Raw genomic sequence first — 19,103 nt, 5'->3', positions numbered from 1 at the left:
ATTGGACACAATTGGAAAGGTATTTGCCTCCTTCTTACAGGAAAAGATTTCAGCTTGGGCCTCCCAGTCTGGGCTAAACGACGTAAGACAAACTGGCTTCACTAAGGGAGTTGGCACAGAAAATAACCTTTCCATACTGAACCTCCTGAAACTAGAAGCCTTGCGAAAGAAGGAAAAATTGTTCCTGGCATTTATCGACATGCAACAAGCTTTCGATGGAATAGATCGAGCAAGGCTCTGGGGGAAGTTGGAAAGATGGAATTGCCCTGATAAAATACTAAATCCCATAAAGGCCTTGCATAAGTCAACTACGATAAGAATCCGACTAAACGAAAAAGGCGATCTTTCTCAATCAATTATTACAAATAAAGGCGTGAAGCAGGGCTGTCCGTTGGCAGCGATACTATTCAAACTCTACATTGCAGATGTATCAGAAACACTAGCCAAAACGCCTTGCTTCCCCCCTAGAGTCAACGGAAATCCTGTAAGTTGCTTGATTTACACAGACGATCTGGTCTTGATTGACAAGACACAAATAGGCCTACAGAGGCTATTGACTACGTTGAATATTTATATGGTCGATAATGATCTAAGGATCAATGTGGAAAAATCCAAGATATTGAAATTTGGCCCTGTTGAGGGCCTGAGAAACAAGAACTTCAATTGGAAAATAAACAACGTCAAGATCGAGGAAGTAAACGAGACTCGCTACTTGGGCATACCCTTTAGCACTTCAATAAGAGAATGGAGTTGGGTCACAGAAATGGAAAAAAGAACCAAAACACTAGCTCTCCAAGGAGCCAAAATCAATTCACAATATGGAAAATTTTCCTTGATCCCGGTAAGATCTTTTTACCTACAAAAGGTAATACCAGCAATTACGTACGGAACAGAGTCAGGCTGGAACCTCGACCAAAAGATCTGGTCCAAACTAGAAGGATTGTTCTGGCGACGCGTACTAAGACTGCCCAAATATCTATCAACAACAGTAATCCGTTATGAATTAGGCTTGGAGCCACTGTACGGAGCCGTCATTTGGAAATCAATGACACTGTTGCGAAAGATGTCAATGACGAACCCACAACCAGCATTTGAACTGTTCAAACCCTCTAAAAACTGTAATACAAGAACTTTACAAGACATGTGGTTTGAGAAAGTAAAAGCAAATATGCAGGCCGCAAACATCACTATGGAGATGCTCCTGGAACGCCCTCTGACTGCCAAGAAAAAAGTGAGAGAATGGCTCTGGATCATCAACTTAGAAAAATATCAAGGTCTAAAGACCACCCTGGATATGAACCAAATCCTGAATAAAATGGACCAATTACCGAAGTACTTGAGTAAATTTCCGTCTAGATATCATAGAGACGCTTTTTTACGATTAAGAACAAACATCTATAAGACCAGGCAAGCCTGCTTTGTCCGCCACATTGAAAATGTAAAAGACCCTAAATGTAGGTTCTGCGCTAACAACCTGGAAACGACAAAACACATACTAACTGAATGTGAGCTTCTTAAAGACGTAAGAAGCCTATACCTGCTGAAGTTCGCCCCACTAACTGACAACATGGACGACTTGTGGACGCGAATTCTAAGTGGGTCTTCAATTCACCTGACTTGCGCAGCTATAAACTTTTTGGAAAAAATGTTAAATTAAAAGCCTTCAGTCTATGAAATTAATAAGGAAGAAGAAGTGAAATGAAGAAATCCATGAGGAAAGTTGACAAATGTAATAAAAGTTTGTAAAAAACTAGAAATTACAAAAAAAAAAAAAAAAAATCTGAGTAACATGGTGTCAGTAAGAACATATTGTACAATTGTGCTAAAAACCAGGATATCTAAATGTGCAAATGTGAACCAAAGTTAAAACCTATATAAACCACAGTTAAACATACAAAGAGAGAAGTCACACATTAATTAATCACATATAGAAAAAAGCATATTCAGTGAGAGGACCGAGTTGTTCAATATTTACATTAACAATTTCATGGCTTTCTCAACTGCATAGTTCTATTTAAATTCGAACTGGATCCATTCTAATATTAGATTTACTTTTCCCCATATATATCCATATCGGGATGTTGGACTATTTTCCTGGTCATTTTACTCCCCTATGAACGTGTACAGTTCCTCATCATTGTTGTGTCCACCGGGGGATTTGGTGTTATAGCCGATTATATATCGGCTTTCCAACTGTCGCAATTTTTGCTCCCTATTTCCCCCTCTTATTTGTGGCTGTACATGATCTATACCAAAGTACTTAAGGGACTGGATATCTCCTCCATGAACCTCAGAAAAATGTTTCGCTAGAGGATAAGTAGGGTATATAATTTGTGTCTAGGTAATATTTGGTTTTTGATTGCATTACTTTTCCCTGTTAACCATAAATAGGGTTGCCTCCTAAAATCCTTCCCCCAGCGGCTGATTTTAGAAATCCATCTGAACAACATTCTTGGAATGTGTCATTTTTAACCTGCAGTCCCAAGAAGACGTTCATCCTCTTGTTATCTCTATCAATCCTCTTCACAACAGCACAGAAGTCTTTTTCTGTATATTTATTTTTAGCATTATTTAACTCTAGCTTATTTTCCATTGTTGTCACAGTGTCATTGTGGTGGTATTAGGTTTTCTCCATATCACAAATTGTTTCCAAGACCAGGCAATTTCCAACCTATTGGATCAGCATCATTGGTAGATGGGTCACATGCAATTCCGCCACTCTTCCTCCCCGAGCGACCACTGAAATTTGTGGATCTCGAGGGTCTGTGTCTTTAAAAGTATCCTTTCAGGGTTTACCTTTCCTTTCTTTGAAGGGCATTGCATGCAAAGGTGGGAGGACTCAAATGCAGCAGAATACAAGCAACCAAAAGAACGCACCAATAGCCACAGGCAGAAGGTTCTTTGAGAAACGCACACACACCAGGATCACAGGGAGGTACAATTGTTAATGTCTGTGTTCCAAGGGTCTTCTACATTCACAAAATTCTGCTCACACCTTTAGCAATTTTCTCTTGCTTCTCTTCTTACTAGCAGCATCGGTTCCTTGAAGAGGAGTCCATCATGGCCAGAACATCATGGACCTATATAGGTGCTGTGTATTATTTCTGCTTCTGAACGCCAATAAGAATTTTCTAGTATACCTCGGTCAGCCCAATTGAAAGGAGCGCTCTGCAAATCTCGGCACCATCTTTGAAGCCAGCAGAGGAGAAGCAGAGCTCTAATTTCCAACCGCACTTGTCCAACAGCCCAATCTCTGGTCTGTTAGCTCTTTGCCACGTCTCGCGCTCCAAATGGTGCAGGCGGCTTGGAGCGGCAAGCCCAGCTTAGAGCGCCATTGGTCCGTGGACATCACCTTTCCTTGTCTCCCCACTTCACCTAATAATTGTAGGTAATTTGAACGTTTTATTTATGAAATAAATTAAAAAAGAAGTGTCAACTATATTTTAGTGTGTAGCGCTTCCGCATTCTATTTTTTTAGTGACTTAAGTTTCAGTTACAAAAGCAGAAACAATTCAAAACTATTTATTTCAAACAAGTATTAATCACCATATTGTTTCGTTGTTTATACGATAATGTATTAACTATGGTGAATGTTTTGTGTACCATTTTGTGTAGCATGCGATTTATGGTGTTTAGAATGGCATGGAGTAACATTCTTGACTAGTGCCTTTATATCTAGAAATGTTTCATGCCAATGAGGGGATTTTCATTTCATCTGAGCACCAAATGTTTTTCATTCTTTTAAACAGCAAGCATGTGTTTTAATTGTACAAGTGCATACATAATATTCTGTCATGCAGTCTCATGAAAACAATGTATAATGTCTCTTAAATAGATTTCAGGTGGCATTTTCTTCTTTGGTTATGTTGTTATTACTCGGTTCAAATCAGAAATGCATATATTGGTAGTTTTGTTATTTTCTTCATAGCAGGTAATGCAGCGTCGAACAGTTTACCCAGGAGTGCAAACTGCATAATACATGTGGACATGGACTGCTTCTTTGTATCAGTGGGTATCCGGGACAGGCCAGACCTGCAAGGTAATTGTTTTTCTCTTACTGGTGACTTGAATTGTCATATCTAAATGTTCTTCAGCAAAATGCAATTTTACATTTGAATGACTGTTCTTTGGAAAACCTGTTAATCTGTGTTGTTGCTTTTGCTGGCTTCTTTGGGAATTAAGTCCACATCTCTTAACCCTTTGGGTGCCTTTATGATGTGGTGCATGTATGCCCTTAAAAAGTGGTTTTTGTCTTTGCCCATGACCTACAGATATTTACTAATTTAGGTGGAGGCTTGGGTAGTCCTGTTCCTCCCTCCCCCAATCCCTGAAACCCCCATGCAAAACATGTTACTCTGAGCACTCAAATGTTTTAAAAACAAAATAAGCCAGTGAGTTTAAACCAGCCCAGCCAGAGCTCCAGGGCAGTAGGAGGGGTCATATCCATGGCCTTGGGTGGCTGACTCCCATGTGGGTTTAACATCCCCAAGCTCAGCGTTGGTTCCAGGTAGGCCTGGGACATTCCCTGTCCTTTCCTGGAGGGAGACGCTGTAACGCAGGCCAGCCAGAGGTCCAGGAAAGTCTGGGGTAATGTCCCTGGCCTTGGGGACCCATCTCCCATGTGGATCTTTGCCAGGGATTGTGGGTAATACATTCTGGGGTGATTCGCGCAAGTCAGACATCTGTGGATTCCCACGGGTGTCTTTTTTTCTGAAATGCATGGAGTTCCATGTTTTCGTTGGTGACTGCGACACCCCGGGCCCAAATCTTCTGTAGGTTGGCTCCCCAAACCCTTTGGGGGATAGCAGTGGTTTAGCCTTTTTCCCTTTTTTAAATATTTTCTTTTTGTTTTGCCCCTTTCTTTTTGTTTTGCCCCTTTCCTAGGGGCAGATGGGCACATGACTGTGCCCATCTGCCCCCAGAGGGGGCAAAACATACTGCCCCAGGCTTGGGGGGGGGGGGGAGGTTTCCAATATTTGCAGTGACCTCTCACCCCCAGCCCAAATGGATGGGGGGGCATCTCATGTACCCCTTCCTAGGGGCAGAAATCTGCCCCCATGGAGGGCTACATAAGGTGCCCCCATCCACTTAGGGTGGGGGGAAGAGGGCCACTCCCCTCTCAAGCACAGAAAATCCTGGTGCTCTAGTGCCCCGCCCCCCGTGCCCTCCCACCCCAACCCAAGTATTATGTTTTTCCCCTGGGGGCAGATGGACACCCATCTGCCCCCAGGGGGCCCAATACTTGTCCCATGCTTTGACAAGCTGTCCTTACTGTAAGCAGCCCCCCCCCCATGTCATAAACCGATCCCTGGTGGCCCGATCATGCCCAGCAATGCTTCAAAAAAAGGTGTCGTTGGAAAGGGGAGAGTCTCCCCTTTCCAACGACACCTCCCTCGTTCTGAACGGCACAATAGTGCCTCAGATCGTGGGAAAAAACTAAGGAACTTACCTTCTGTTTTCACCACGGCTGCCGCTGTGAAATTTACTTTCAGTTTCATGTCAGTTTTGTGCAATCCCTGCTTTGCAATGCAGAACGTAGTGTCAAGGACGAGATACCTCGTCCTTGGCACTCAAAAGGTTAATTTACTATTGAGATTTGTTTTATAAGGTGAGCAGTTAAGTGTGTTTCCCAATTGCAGTAGTTAATAATGTTTAGCACAGTAAACGGCATAAGGTCATGGATGTGAAGCAGACGGTACCCAAAGATAACCAGGTATTCCTGCCTTTTGGGTAGGGTGTCAAGGATCCCATAATGGCCATCTGTGAGAGGCCAGTGTCATTTCCGGCCATAAACAGCAGTATATTGATGAAGTAAAGGCTGTTGAAGGCAGAGCCTTCATACTTTTTTGACCGCAGAGTTGCAAATTCTTCAGTGATGCATGCAGCTAATAGAACGAGATGCGCTAACACATTTTCTACCCTGCACCGAGATGAGGAAATGAACAGACATTATGGTCAGCTAAGTGTTCATATAGGGGGTTTTGGTCTTAAGGTGAATGCATCAACTACTCTGAAGTGATATGTGAGGGGTCAGAAATGCAAGACGGATGACACAAAGGTAAAGTACTCTCACAAATTGCCATTTTTTATTGAAAGGAAAAGGGTTGGAATGATGGCTATCTTTCCCTAACCCAATAAAGGCATCCTCGCCTAGCAAACTAAAACTAAAGAAAAATGTCCTAGTGTCCAAAAAGTCTCTGACCCTCACACTAATATACACAACAAAACTGTTCAAGGACAATATGGGATTACCTTTAGTTTCACAAAAAAGTTTCTCAATTCAAACTCAAAAGTTCTTGAAAGCACTCCTTGTGACCAGGGTTGGATTCCCTTCCCCTGGATCAATTCTGGAATACTTCGAGCACAGTTCTGATTCAACAAAGTTCTGTTCAAGGTAACGTAACAAGTCTCTTCCAACCACTGTCTTTCTCTTGGACACAACAAATGTCTTTTCAACAAAGGTTGGTTGACAGTTCAAAAACAATTGGTGTTTTCCACAATGGCCATCTTGAAAAGATAAATGTCTTTCGAATGGATTGTGTCCTCCAACGTATTCCTCATCTTAGATGTATTCCATCCAGCTTTAGCTGCTTCGGAAATGTTTTCTCGGCAGAGGGCGCCATGCGTCAATGTCGAGTCGATGGTCCCTCGAAGGCCTCCGTCGAGGGTGACGTCATCGGGTATACAAGTAGCACGCGTGGCGCCCGTTGGCCTCAGTTCCATTTTTCCACAGTACATGTTGCTTCGGAGACTCTGCGCGCCTCAAGTAGTTCTGTGCCGCAGTTACTGAAGATATTCGAAATTTCCTCGTCATCGACCATGACTACGACCCCGTGATCAGGATTCAAAAAGTGTAAATCTTGCAGTTCGAAAATGTCCATCACGGACCTGCACCGGGAATGTCTTTGGTGTCTTGGTGAAGGCCACGACATGGAGGCCTCTACGAAGTGTCAGGCAGTGACGGGGAAGGCCTTGCGAGAGAGGAAGGGAAAACTGCAGATAGGTCGTAAACCCGACCGAAAAGCATCTAGCGTCGAGTCGCGGTCCCATGAGGAGAAATCTCCTCGATGCGAAAGGCATCGGTCTAGGTCCCGAATCGATTCTTGCCGCTCTTCGTCTTTGAGGAAAAAGTCCAAAAAAAGGCACCACCGGTCCCCTTCCACCTCGTCCTCGGACGAATCCCCAAAAAGAATGAAATGTCCCACAAAACATTCTTCCTCCGAAGAATGGGAAGCATTCACAATAAAATTGATGGAGGTATTTGAAAAGGCTAAGTCTTGGTCCGCGCCTTCTTCGGAAGCCAGCCGGGAGCGTTACTGTTCCGACACTCGCGCGCCCTCGAGCCCGGGTGATCGAAAGAGGAAGGATCGGGAACCCTCCAGGATGCTGAGCAAAAAAGACTGCTCGAGTCGACAGTTCGAGGTCACAGACGCCGTCTGAAACCTGATACACCTCAAAGGGTAAGTCTTCAAAGAGCGCCTCGACGCCCTCAAAGCCAGCTCCGTTGACGACCACTATTTTGTCGGCACCATCAATGCCTTTGTCGACGTCGACCCCGAAGCCCTCAGCGCCATAGATTCAAACAAAGGCTCCAACTCAGCCAAATCAGCCAGAAGCTGTCAAAATAACAGCAAAAGAGAAGGCTGCAAAGGCTATAATGCTTTTAGGTACACCCCCCCCCACCTCTCCCAGAAAAGGTTTTTAAACCTCTTCCAAGGAAATAATTTTTCAAATCAATAACTTCAATTTTTGAAGAACAGGAGAGGTCTGATGAGGAGAATGTTCTTTTTGGACTGGAATATGGTACCCAAAATGTCCCAGAATGCCTGATTTCTGGGGAAAGCAGGATGAGGGTCCTGGTGGAAACCCTGCATAATGCAAGTGGTATTGATACTTCGCCTGAAACAGATTTTGGCAGGCCAGAACCAGGGGAACATGCCAGTCCCTCATACCATCAACTTACGACAAAGGTGTTTGAATACTTACGATGGGCCAGACCAACAACTTGGTTCATCCAGGATGATCTGACCGATATATTGGATCATGGTCCCACCGAAGATCTGATTTTACCCTTCCATGTAGCCTTGTAAAATAGGGTGGCCAAAAATTGGGAGACTCTGGATTCTATTCCTCCGGTGAATAAATCCCTTACTTCAAAATACCGCCCTTCCAGTAGCGACCCCGGCTATCTGTCTAAACATCCTACTCCTGAGAGTCTGGTGGTCCAGGAAGCCACAGCATCAAATAAGGTGGCGTACCCTTCTATCCCTCCGGATAGGGACGACAAGCGTGTGGATGGTTGGGCACACAAGGTATTTTCAGCTGGGAGTATGGCGTTAAAATCGGCCAACTCCACATGTGCCTTGGCAGCATTTTCGTACACTCTATGGGAGTGCATTGCAATAGTGGCAGAGCACATACCAGAAGGGGATGAAAGGGAAGGATTCCTAGCCATTGTTAAAGATGGAAAGGATGACATGCAGGAATCCCTTAAGTCTGCATTGGACACTGCAAATAGTGTGAGCAGGTCCATTGGCACTAGCACAGTAATGCGCAGATTTGCGTGGTTACGGAAGTCGGGTTTTGTACCTGTAGCGGAAAGGAACAAGGGATGGTACTCCCCATATTTTTGGATTCCCAAAAAGGACGGAGGACTGAGACCCATCTTGGACTTAAGAGACTTGAACAAGCTCCTCAGGACGGACAAGTTCTTGATGGTCACTCTTTCTCAGATCCTTCAGGCCCTTCAACTTCAGGATTGGTTGGTGTCATTGAACCTCCAGGATGCTTATTTTCATGTGCCAATCCATCTCAAGCACAGAAAATACCTGAGGTTCGTAGTTAGCGATTCACACTATCAATTTCTAGTCCTGCCATTCGGGTTGACCTCCGCCGACTGTCTTCACCAAGTTAATGGTAGTGGTGGCAGCGCTCCTCAGGAGAGGGGGGATTCACATGTACCCCTACCTGGACGATTGGTTGATCAGGGCACGTTCTGCCGAACAAGCCCTGGATCATCTGAAAGTGACCTGCCACTTCCTCCACAGACTGGGCTTCTCCCTCATTTTCAAGAAGTCACAAATTACACCTTCCCAACAGCTCCAGTACATAGGGGCTGTATTAGACACATTGTTGGGAAAGAGCTTGCCTCCCAAGTTGGGGGCTCAAGACATTCTTCAGATGGTTTCCAAATTCCAAAATGCCCAAAATCTCCAGGCCTATGACTTATTGAGGTTGCTCAGGCTCATGGCATCCTGCATTTTCCTAGTGCCAGAAGCACGCCTGAGGATGAGATCCCTTCAATGGGCTCTAAAGACTCAATGGTCCCAGTTTTCAGGTCAAATGACGAATCTCTTTCAAATACCGAACAAGGTTCGACAGGATCTTCTGTGGTGGACTTGCACAGAGAACATCCTAAAAGGAGAAAATGTTTGGCAACCATGGCCGGATGTTACAGTAGTGACGGACACCTCACTCATGGGGTGGGGAGCTCTTGCCAATGATCTGACAATCGGCGCTTGTTGGTCTCCATCGAAGTCCAAACTACACATCAACCTTTTAGAGCTGAGAGCAATCAGACTAGCGCTGGATGCTTTTCTGCCCTCTGTACAGGGAAAGAATGTCCTGATAATGACAGAAAACACAGTGGCCATGTACTACCTCAACAAGAGAGGAGGTGTAGGGTCACTACCACTGTGCAGAGAGGCAATGCAGCTCTGGTATTGGGCAATTCAAGAAGGAATCTCCTTAACGGCAGTTATCTAGTCGGGGAGGAGAATATGACGGCGGATGCTCTGAGCAGGCAGGGCACGGTGTCCCATGAGTGGGAACTGGCTCAGGAAGTCGCTCTTCGCCCTTTGGGGAACCCCTCAAGTAAATCTGTTTGCGACAGGGATCAACCGGAAGTGCGAAAGGTATTGCTCAAGGGAATTTCCCCCGAGAGGAGCCCTAGGGGACGCGTTCCTGGTGGAGTGGAACTTCCCACTGTCATACGCGTTCCCTCAGATTCCCGTCATTCCTCAGGTCATCATAAGATTGAGACGGTTCGTAAACCGCATGATCCTAATCACCCCGGATTGGCCCAGGAGAGCGTGGTACCCGGACCTTCTAGACATGTCCATCTGTCCTCCGTTACGTCTTCCTCAAAGAGAGGACCTTCTCTCACAAATGGAGGGCCAGGTTCTCCATCCAGAGGTCAAGACTCTCAACCTTAATGCATGGAATCTGATAGGCTGAGATACAACGATTGGGACCTTCCAGATGACATCATGGAGGTGTTGCTTTCGGCAAGAAGGCCAGCAACAAAATCTCTACACCGTTGCCGTTGGAAAACGTTTTGCAACTGGTGCAGAGAAAAGAATGTTGATCCTTTTCCATGTTCCATTCCGGAAGTGTTGTCCTTCCTCTTGTCACTAGCACATAGAGGTCTAAATGTTGGGACCATTAAAGGTTATCTTGCAGCGCTTTCCATTTTTAAGCGTTCTTCGGAAGAATGCTCCTATTTCAAAATTCCTTTAATAGTACATTTCTTAAAGGGACTCGCCAATGTGTTTCCACCTTACCCCTTCCAAGTACCAATTTGGGATCTTAATCTGGTTCTAAAATTCTTAATGTGTGCCCCCTTTGAACCCCTGCACACTTGTCCTTTAAGATTACCAACATTGAAAACCGCTTTCCTAGTTGCTTTAACATCTGCAAGAAGAGTGAGCGAATTGCAGGCACTGTCTTCTGGGCCACCCTATACTGTGTTCCATAGGGACAGAGTGGTATTAAGGATTAAACCCTCAGTTTAGCTTAAAGTTGTGTCCGATTTTTCATTTAAATCAGAAAATTGTTCTACCCGCATTCTACCCTCCACCTCATCCTAGTAAGGAGGAGGAAAGATTGCACAGGTTGGACCCGAGAAGAGCTCTAAGCTTTTACATTTCTAGGCTTTCCAAGCTTAGAGTGGATAATCAACTTTTCATTGGCTACACCGGAAGGAAATTGGGTCAGTCGGTGTCAAAACAAACCACATCATGTTGGATTATGCTTTGCATTTCAGAATGCTACAGATTGGCGGGAAAAGACCCACCAGAAGGCTTAAGGGCCCATTCCACCAGAGGCATTGCCTCTTCAACAGCCCTTCAAAGAGGTGTTCCCATAAAATCCATTTGTGAAGCAGCAACTTGGTCATCTCTGCACACTTTTTCAAGATTCTATAGTCTGGATGCTTCCCAGTCTAAGGAGCTTGCTTTTGGTAAAGCAGTGCTATATTCCACCAAATAATAGTATCAAAATTCTACTCCCTCCTCCAGAGAGTTTTCTATACTGCTTTGGGAGTCTATCTAAGATGAGGAATACGTTGGAGGACACAATCCATTCGAAGAACAATTTACTTACCAACTGGTAACGTTCTTTCGATTGGATGTTCCTCCAACGTATTCCTCATCGCCCTCCCATCCTACTCCTCTGTAGATTTTCCGGGTTGTTGCCACTTCAACTCTTGCAAGGCTGATACCGGACTACCGGCACAATCTACACAGTAGAGCAAGGGGGGGAGGGGAAACAGAACTGAGGCCAACGGGCGCCGCGCGTGCTACTTGTTTATCCGATGGCGTCACCCTTGACTGAGGCCTTCGAGGGACCATCGACTCGACGACATCGACGCATGGCGCCCTCTGCCGAGAAAATTTCCGAAGCAGCTAAAGCTGGATGGAATACATCCAAGATCAGGAATACGTTCGAGGAACATCCAATCAAAAGAACGTTACCAGTTGGTAAGTAACCTGTTCTTCTTTCATAACACAACTTCAAACAAATCAAGATGTTCATTTAGCATGTGACACCTTCTTCAAATGAATAACCTTTGTCAGGATAGTAATTCAAGTTTGTCAAAGTGCCTTCTTCAAATAAAATTCTTCTGTCAATGTAGCACATCAACTTTCCTAGGCAATGCTACTGCTTGTCAAACCAGTGATAAAGTAAATGAATTCCTTAATTCAACCAAGGTTCTTTCATCACACCTTTTTGCCCACAAATATATTTCATCAAATCCTCTTCTTTCCAGGTCTTCTCGCCTGCCAAGAAACTCTTATAACTACTTTGAAAGCCAGCGAGGCGATATTGACTCCAAGATTCTCCACACCAATCCCTCTTGGAAGGAGGGTTGAACGATAACTGCCCTTTCTTATAGTCTCTTGACTTGAAATAGAAGGATTATTCTCAAAATGTCTTAGTGGCTTCTAGACAGCTTTTTGACTGGTGGCAGTTTGGGTTACAAGTTTCCCCCAGTTGAAATCCCAAAAAGGAGGAGTTGCGCCCTTGCCACCTCTGTAAGGTTTCACAATCTTTTGGCTGCTGGCAATGTGAGATATAGGCTTTCCCAAAGGTGCATCTCTTTTAAGGGGATTTATGCCTTGGTTGTTTAATTGAAGTCACAACTTCTTGGCTGATGGTAATACTGCTAATGAGCTTTTCCTGGTGGTAGTCTTAATATGGTTTTCTCACAGTATCTTAGGTGATGGTAATACTGGTTATAAGCTTCCTCCACTGTTATTTCTACTAAGGTCTTCTCACAGCCTCTTGGCTGTTGGGTAATGTCGGTTATAAGTGTTCCCCCACTGTTAGACCCTTATAAAGGAACATTACGTCTCTGCCACAAATGTCCTGTTTTTTTACTTATTCGATGTTCAGATTCAAATGTTTCTGCTTCGATACATTAATTGTTCGGTATTCAAAATTGTTATTTTGTAACAATCTTCTTGCACCTAGTGCCTCGACGTAAGCATTTGCTTTTAGTAAACTCACTGGCTGTCTACGGCAGCTCCTTCTCGCGGTCCGGCATCGCACCGTGTCTCCAGCATCCAACCCGCTCTTTCCTTCTCCTGTGTACCTTCGGTAAGCTGTGCATCGGTCTTCATGAGCTTGGCAGCTCAGTTGATCTTCCGCAGCTTCACCGACTGCAGTATACTGCTTTGGGAGCATTTCTCCTCTGCAGCTGGGCTTCTTCTTGATACACTGCTTCCTGCTGTGCATACTCTGCACTTCGAATGGATTGTGTCCTCCCACGTATTCCTCATCTTATGATAATTCGTTATCTCCAGCTTTGCTGCTTCGGAAAAAAAAATTCTCGGCAGAGGGCGCTGTGCTCGAGGTCGTGGCGTCGATTGTCCCTCGACGGTCTCCGTACCGTGTCGACGTCACTGATGGTATAAGTAGCTCGAGCCGCGCCCGTTGCTCCAGTTCCGTTTTTCCGATCGCTTTGCTATCGTGAACGGCGCGCTCCGAGATTTTCTTCATGAAAATGTCATCTTCTTCAACTCCTTCGACACCCAAGACTGGGTTCAAGAAGTGTATCGATTGTGGATCGAAAATGTCGATCACTGATCCTCAACGAGTTTGTCTCTGGTGTCTCGGTTCTAGTCACCGAACGGACGACTGTGGTTCCTGTCAGTCCATGACCGAGAAGGCCCTTCGTGAGAGGAGAGGTAAACTGTTGGTGGGGAGGGAAGCCTCTAAGAAGGCTGTGTCCAAAAAGCATAAGAAAGCGACCGATTCGAAAGAATCAGATCGACATAGACATTCCAAGAGATCTCGATCTAGGAGTAGATCGAGACACTCTTCTTCCTCGTCAAAAAAATTGAAGAGGAGACATAGATCTCCTTCATCGTCATCATCTTCTGAGTCGTCCGAAGAAATTTGATGTCCGACAAAATCGGATTCCCCCAGAAAATGGGGGTAATTCCGTAAAAAGATGATGGAGGTTTTCGAGAATGCGGCCCCGACCCCCTCGAAAGAACCTCGGAAGAGCCATTCCTCTAAGGTCGCTCCATTGGACGACAAAGAGAAGTCGAGAACTACCTTGGTAAAAGCCAGTAGTATCGAAGATACTCCAGTCGACGCCAAGTCGTCGAGGGCTCCTCGTGAATCGAAGACTCCTCGAGAGTCGAGCACATCTCCGGTGCCTCATAAAAAGCTCAAGTCATCAAAGGCTTCGACGGCTTCATCGACGCCATCGGCGTCGACTGCTTCAGCATCGAAGCCAAGAGCGTCTTTGACACCTGTATCGAAGTCTTCTTCGAAGTCTTCGAGGTTCCCGTCGACAACCTCGAAGGATTTTTCTATTCCCTCGAAGGAAATTGTTGAGGAAGAAAGGAGATTTACTCCGTTGCCCAGAACAGACTTTTTTAAAGCTATGTCCTCAATTTATCAGGAATCTGGCTCGGAGGAAGACGAAGTCACTCCCTTTGGAGTTTCAAATGGCACAAGACAAGTTCCTGAGAAACTCATTGATCATGAATCTAGAATGAGAGACCTGAGTGATACTCTACACTCTGCTAGTGGAATTGACAGCTCCCCAGAGTTAGAATTTGCCAAACCTGACCCTGCAGAACATGCAGACTCGGGGTACAGAGGTCTTATGAACAGGGTAGTAGAATATATGGGTTGGGGTAACACTTCACCCGTGTTTGAACAGGACGACATGACAGATATGTCAAAGGTCCCCAAGAAGACCCAGTTCTCCCCTTTCATAGGGCTCTTCAGAGAACAGTAGAAAAAAATTGGGGAAATCCTGATAGCATTGCTGCTACAAATAGTAATTTCCCAAAGAAATACAGACCAGCTGGTATGGATCCTGAATATTTAAACAGACATCCGACTCCAGAAAGTCTGGTTATTCAGGCTGCATCCACAGCAAAACAAACTGCATATCCCACAATCCCTCTGGATAGAGAGGACAAGAAAGTTGATGCGTGGGCCCGTAAAGTTTTCACTTCAGGTAGCATGGCCCTGAAATCGACAAATGTCACCTCTACCCTGGCCAGGTTTACCCATACCCTGTGGGACTGTATTTCGGCGGCGGCTGAGCATATTCCGGAAGGCGAGGAAAGGGAAGGCTTCCTGAATATAGTCAAAGACGGAAAGGAGGCAATGGGGGAATGTCTCCAGTCTGGACTGGATACTGCTAATAGCATCAGCAGATCCATGGCTACAAGCACTGTGTTGCGCAGATTTGCGTGGTCGAGGAAGTCGGGGTTTGCACAGGATGTGCAATCCAGACTCCTTAACATGACCTTTGATGGCTCGAGGCTATTTGGCAGTAAGGCTGACGAAAGCCTAGAAAAACTCCAGACCTCGAAGGTGGCAGCTAAATCTCTTAGTGCCTCCATACGCCAGCCTCAGAAAACCTATTCAGGATCATCTTCCTGGAGAGTTTGTTCTTTTCGCTACTACTCCTCATTTGGTAGAGGAAGAGGACAGGCTTCTCAGAGGCAGAAAAAACTTCCCTCGTGGTGGACGAGGAAGAGGTGCGAAACCAGCCTCAGGAGCGGCATCTTTGCCCTCAGCCACTCCTGCAGCCGCCTCCATATCTCTCTGAGACCTTGCTCCACAAGACACCAGTGGGAGGCAGGATCTCTCAACATCTGAAGGAATGGCGAGGCATTACTTAAGATGTTTGGGCACTGGAAACAGTAGCTCAAGGTTACTGTCTCCCCTTTTTAAAAAGGCCTCAGAATCATCCACCGGGAGCCAACTCCGTAAAAATTCCAGACCCGCTTCTGTTGCAGGAAATTTTAACCCTGCTAGAGAAAGGTGCCATAGAACAGGTACCTGTAGGGGAGAGGAACAGGGGTTGGTACTCCCCATACTTTCTCATCCCAAAAAAGGACGGAGGATTGAGACCCATCTTGGACTTAAGAAACTTGAACAAGTTCCTCAGGAAGGACAAGATCAAGATGGTGACCCTTTCTCAGATCCTTCAGGCTCTACAACTCCAAGACTGGTTGGTATCATTGGACCTTCAGGATGCTTACTTTCATGTGCCAATCCATCCTGGGCACAGAAAGTACCTGAGGTTCGCGATTGGCAATTCTCATTATCAGTTTTGAGTTCTGCCATTCGGGTTGACCTCCGCCCCAAGGGTTTTCACCAAACTAATGGCGGTTGTGGCAGCGAGTCTCAGGAGAGGTGGGATTCACATCTACCCCTATCTGGACGACTGGTTGATCAGAGCACGTTCTCCTGAACAGACTCAGGAACATCTTTCGATCACTTGCCACTTCCTCCACAAACTGGGCTTCTCCCTCAATTTCAATAAGTCCCACATGATACCATCCCAAAAGTTCCAGTTTATCGGAGCAGTCTTGGACACTTCATCGGGAAAAGCCTCGCCTCCCGAAGTGAGAGCTCTCCACATCCAGCAGATGGTAATGAAGTTTCAGAATGCCCAACATCTACCGGCCTTCGATTTTCTCAGGTTGCTCGGCCTCATGGCATCCTGCATTTTCCTAGTACCAGAGGCCAGGTTGAGAATGAGATCCCTTCAATGGGCACTCAGAACTCAGTGGTCCCAGTTCTCAGGGAATATGTCGGATCTTCTGCAAGTCCCGAGCGCAGTTACTCAGGATCTACTATGGTGGGCTTGCAACCACAACATTCTCAAGGGAGAATCCTTTTGGCAACCATGGCCGGAGATAACAGTAGTGACCGACGCCTCACTCACGGGGTGGGGAGCACACACCAACAGTCTGACAATCGGCGGTCGTTGGTCTCCATCGGAGTCCAAACTACACATCAACCTATTGGAGCTGAGGGCAATCGGACTAGCGCTGAAGGCCTTTCTGCCCTCTGTACAGGGAAAGAATGTCCTGATAATGACGGACAACACAGTGGCCATGTACTACCTCAACAAGAGAGGAGGAGTAGGGTCACTACCACTGTGCAGAGAGGCAATGCAGCTCTGGTTCTGGGCAATACGAGAAGGAATCCCTCTATCGGCAATTCACCTAGCCAGAGAGCAAAACACGGCGGCAGACGCTCTGAGCAGGCAGAGCAGAGTCTCTCACGAGTGGGAGCTAGCTCAGGAAGTCCTTCAAGAGATCTTCGCCCTTTGGGGAACCCCTCAAGTGGATCTGTTCGCCACCGAGACCGAAGTGCGATCAGTACTGCTCAAGGGAATTTCCTCAAAGAGGAGCTCTTGGAGACGCATTCGTAGTGGAGTGGAAGTTTCCACTGCTGTACGCGTTTCCCCCAGTCCCCGTGATTCCTCAAGTAATCAGGAGGTTGAGAAAGTTCAGGAAAACCATGATCCTAATTGCCCCGGATTGGGCCAGGAGAACGTGGTACCCGGACCTTCTAGACATGTCCATCTGCCCTCCAATACGTCTTCCGCAAAGAGAGGATCTTCTCTCGCAAGAGGAAGGTCGGGTTCTCCATCCAGAGGTCAAGACACTCAACCTTCACGCATGGTTTCTGAGAGGTTGAGATACAAGGATTGGGATCTTCCGGATGACGTAATGGAGATCTTGCTTTCGGCCAGAAGGCCAGCAACAAAATCTTTATACCGATGTCGCTGGAACAAGTTCAGTAACTGGTGCAAAGATAAGGATGTGGACCCTTTTCAGTGTGGCACCCCAATGGTGCTTTCTTTCCTACTGCATCTAGCCAATCTGGGGCTCCAGATAGGGACAATTAAAGGATACCTTGCTGCGCTGTCTATTTTCAAGCGCACCTCAGAAGATGTTTCATATTTCAAAATTCCATTGATCATTCAATTCTAAAAGGGGCTTACTAATGTATACCCCCCAGTACCTTTTCATGTCCCAACTTGGGACTTAAATCTAGTACTAAAATTATTGACTTGTATACCTTTTGAGCCTATGCACTCCTGCCCATTGAGGCTCTTAACATTAAATACTGTACTTCTTGTGGCCTTGTCATCAGCCCGCAGGGTTAGCAAACTTCAGGCTCTCTCATGCAAACCGCCATTTACTACTTTTTATAAGGATAAAGAAGTTAAACCTTCCTTTTTACCAAAGGTAGTTTCAGACTTCCATTTGTCGCAAAAGATAATATTACCAACTTTTTATCCTCCTCCTCATTTGGGCAAAGAAGAGGAGAGATTGCACAGACTAGATCCCAAGAGGGCTCTTACTTTCTATATCTCAAGAATGACTAAATTGAGGCAAGATGACCAACTATTTGTGGGTTATACTGGTCATAAACTAGGATTATCTGCAACAAAACAGACCATATCCCGCTGGATCATCTTAGCCATAATTGAATGCTACAGATTAGCAGGAAAAGAACCACCAGATGGGCTTTGTGCCCATTCTACAAGGGGAATGGCTACTTCTGCGGCTCTAAAGAGCGGAGTCCCGGCAGCAGACATTTGTGCAGCTGCAACCTGGAAAACAATACATACCTTTGTTAAACATTATTGTTTGGACACTGCCTCTAACAAGGGTTTATTTGCAAAGGCAGTTCTGCATTCTGTCCACGAAAACTGAAATGGTACTCCCACCTCCGAAATTGCCACTGCTATGGGAGTCTATCATAAGATGAGGAATACGTGGGAGGACACAATCCATTCGAAGAACAAGTTACTTACCAACTGTAAAGTTCTTTCGACTGGATGTTCCTCCAATGTATTCCTCATCGTCCCTCCCATCCTACTCCGCAGTACAGTTTACGTTTCTTACACTTTCCTCTCACAAAGTGTGCATCAGTCATGAGGCACGCCTGGGTGTTCCTCCTATATGTGTTCATCGAAAAAACAGAACTGGAGCAACGGGTGCGGTCAAGCCACTTATACCATCAGTGACGTCGACACGGTACGGAGACCGTCGAGGGACAATCTACGCCACGACCTCGAGCACAGCGCCCTCTTTCCGAAGCAGCGAAGCTGGAGATAACGAATTATTATAAGATGAGGAATACGTGGGAGGAACATCCAGTCAAAAGAACGTTACAGTTGGTAAGTAACTTGTTCTTCTGCTCACCTTCACCCTTTGTGGTGGCTTCTGCAGGCGTGCTTCTTTCCGTGGCTGCTCCTTCACCTCCGATAGCTTCAGCTTCACCAGCTATGTCTTTTGCATGACCTTCAATAACTCCTTGGCCTTCTTCCTCTTCTTCACCTCCTTCTCGCAGCAGTACCTCATGTTTGGATTTAAATATCCCGTTCAGGTTCCCTAATTTGCAGCAACTAGACTGCACCTTTGAATAAACATTCTGGATCCTCATTGCCTCTGAACCCCCCATCCTCCTTCCAGTACCTCCAGCATTATGGGAACTAAAGTCCATAGAGGATTGTGTGAAATTAGTTTGTTCTGTGTTACTTC

At 45.7% G+C, this 19,103-nt stretch overlaps 1 protein-coding gene across 4 annotated transcripts in view; it reads left to right on the top strand.

Moving 5' to 3' along the window:
• The window catches only part of REV1 (REV1 DNA directed polymerase), a 1,193,441-nt gene that overhangs the window by 309,344 nt on the left and 864,994 nt on the right, over positions 1–19,103 (top strand). For all 4 annotated transcript variants that reach the window (XM_069636691.1, XM_069636693.1, XM_069636692.1 and 1 more), the window contains one exon: positions 3,929–4,039. In XM_069636691.1, the coding sequence (XP_069492792.1) occupies positions 3,929–4,039 (111 nt within the window). The remainder of the gene's footprint in view (positions 1–3,928; positions 4,040–19,103) is intronic.

This window comes from Ambystoma mexicanum, chromosome 7p (genome assembly GCF_040938575.1).
Source record: "Ambystoma mexicanum isolate Mex_15411 chromosome 7p, UKY_AmexF1_1, whole genome shotgun sequence".
NCBI classification, from domain to species: domain Eukaryota; kingdom Metazoa; phylum Chordata; class Amphibia; order Caudata; family Ambystomatidae; genus Ambystoma; species Ambystoma mexicanum.
This window is presented reverse-complemented; position numbering and strand designations above follow the sequence as displayed.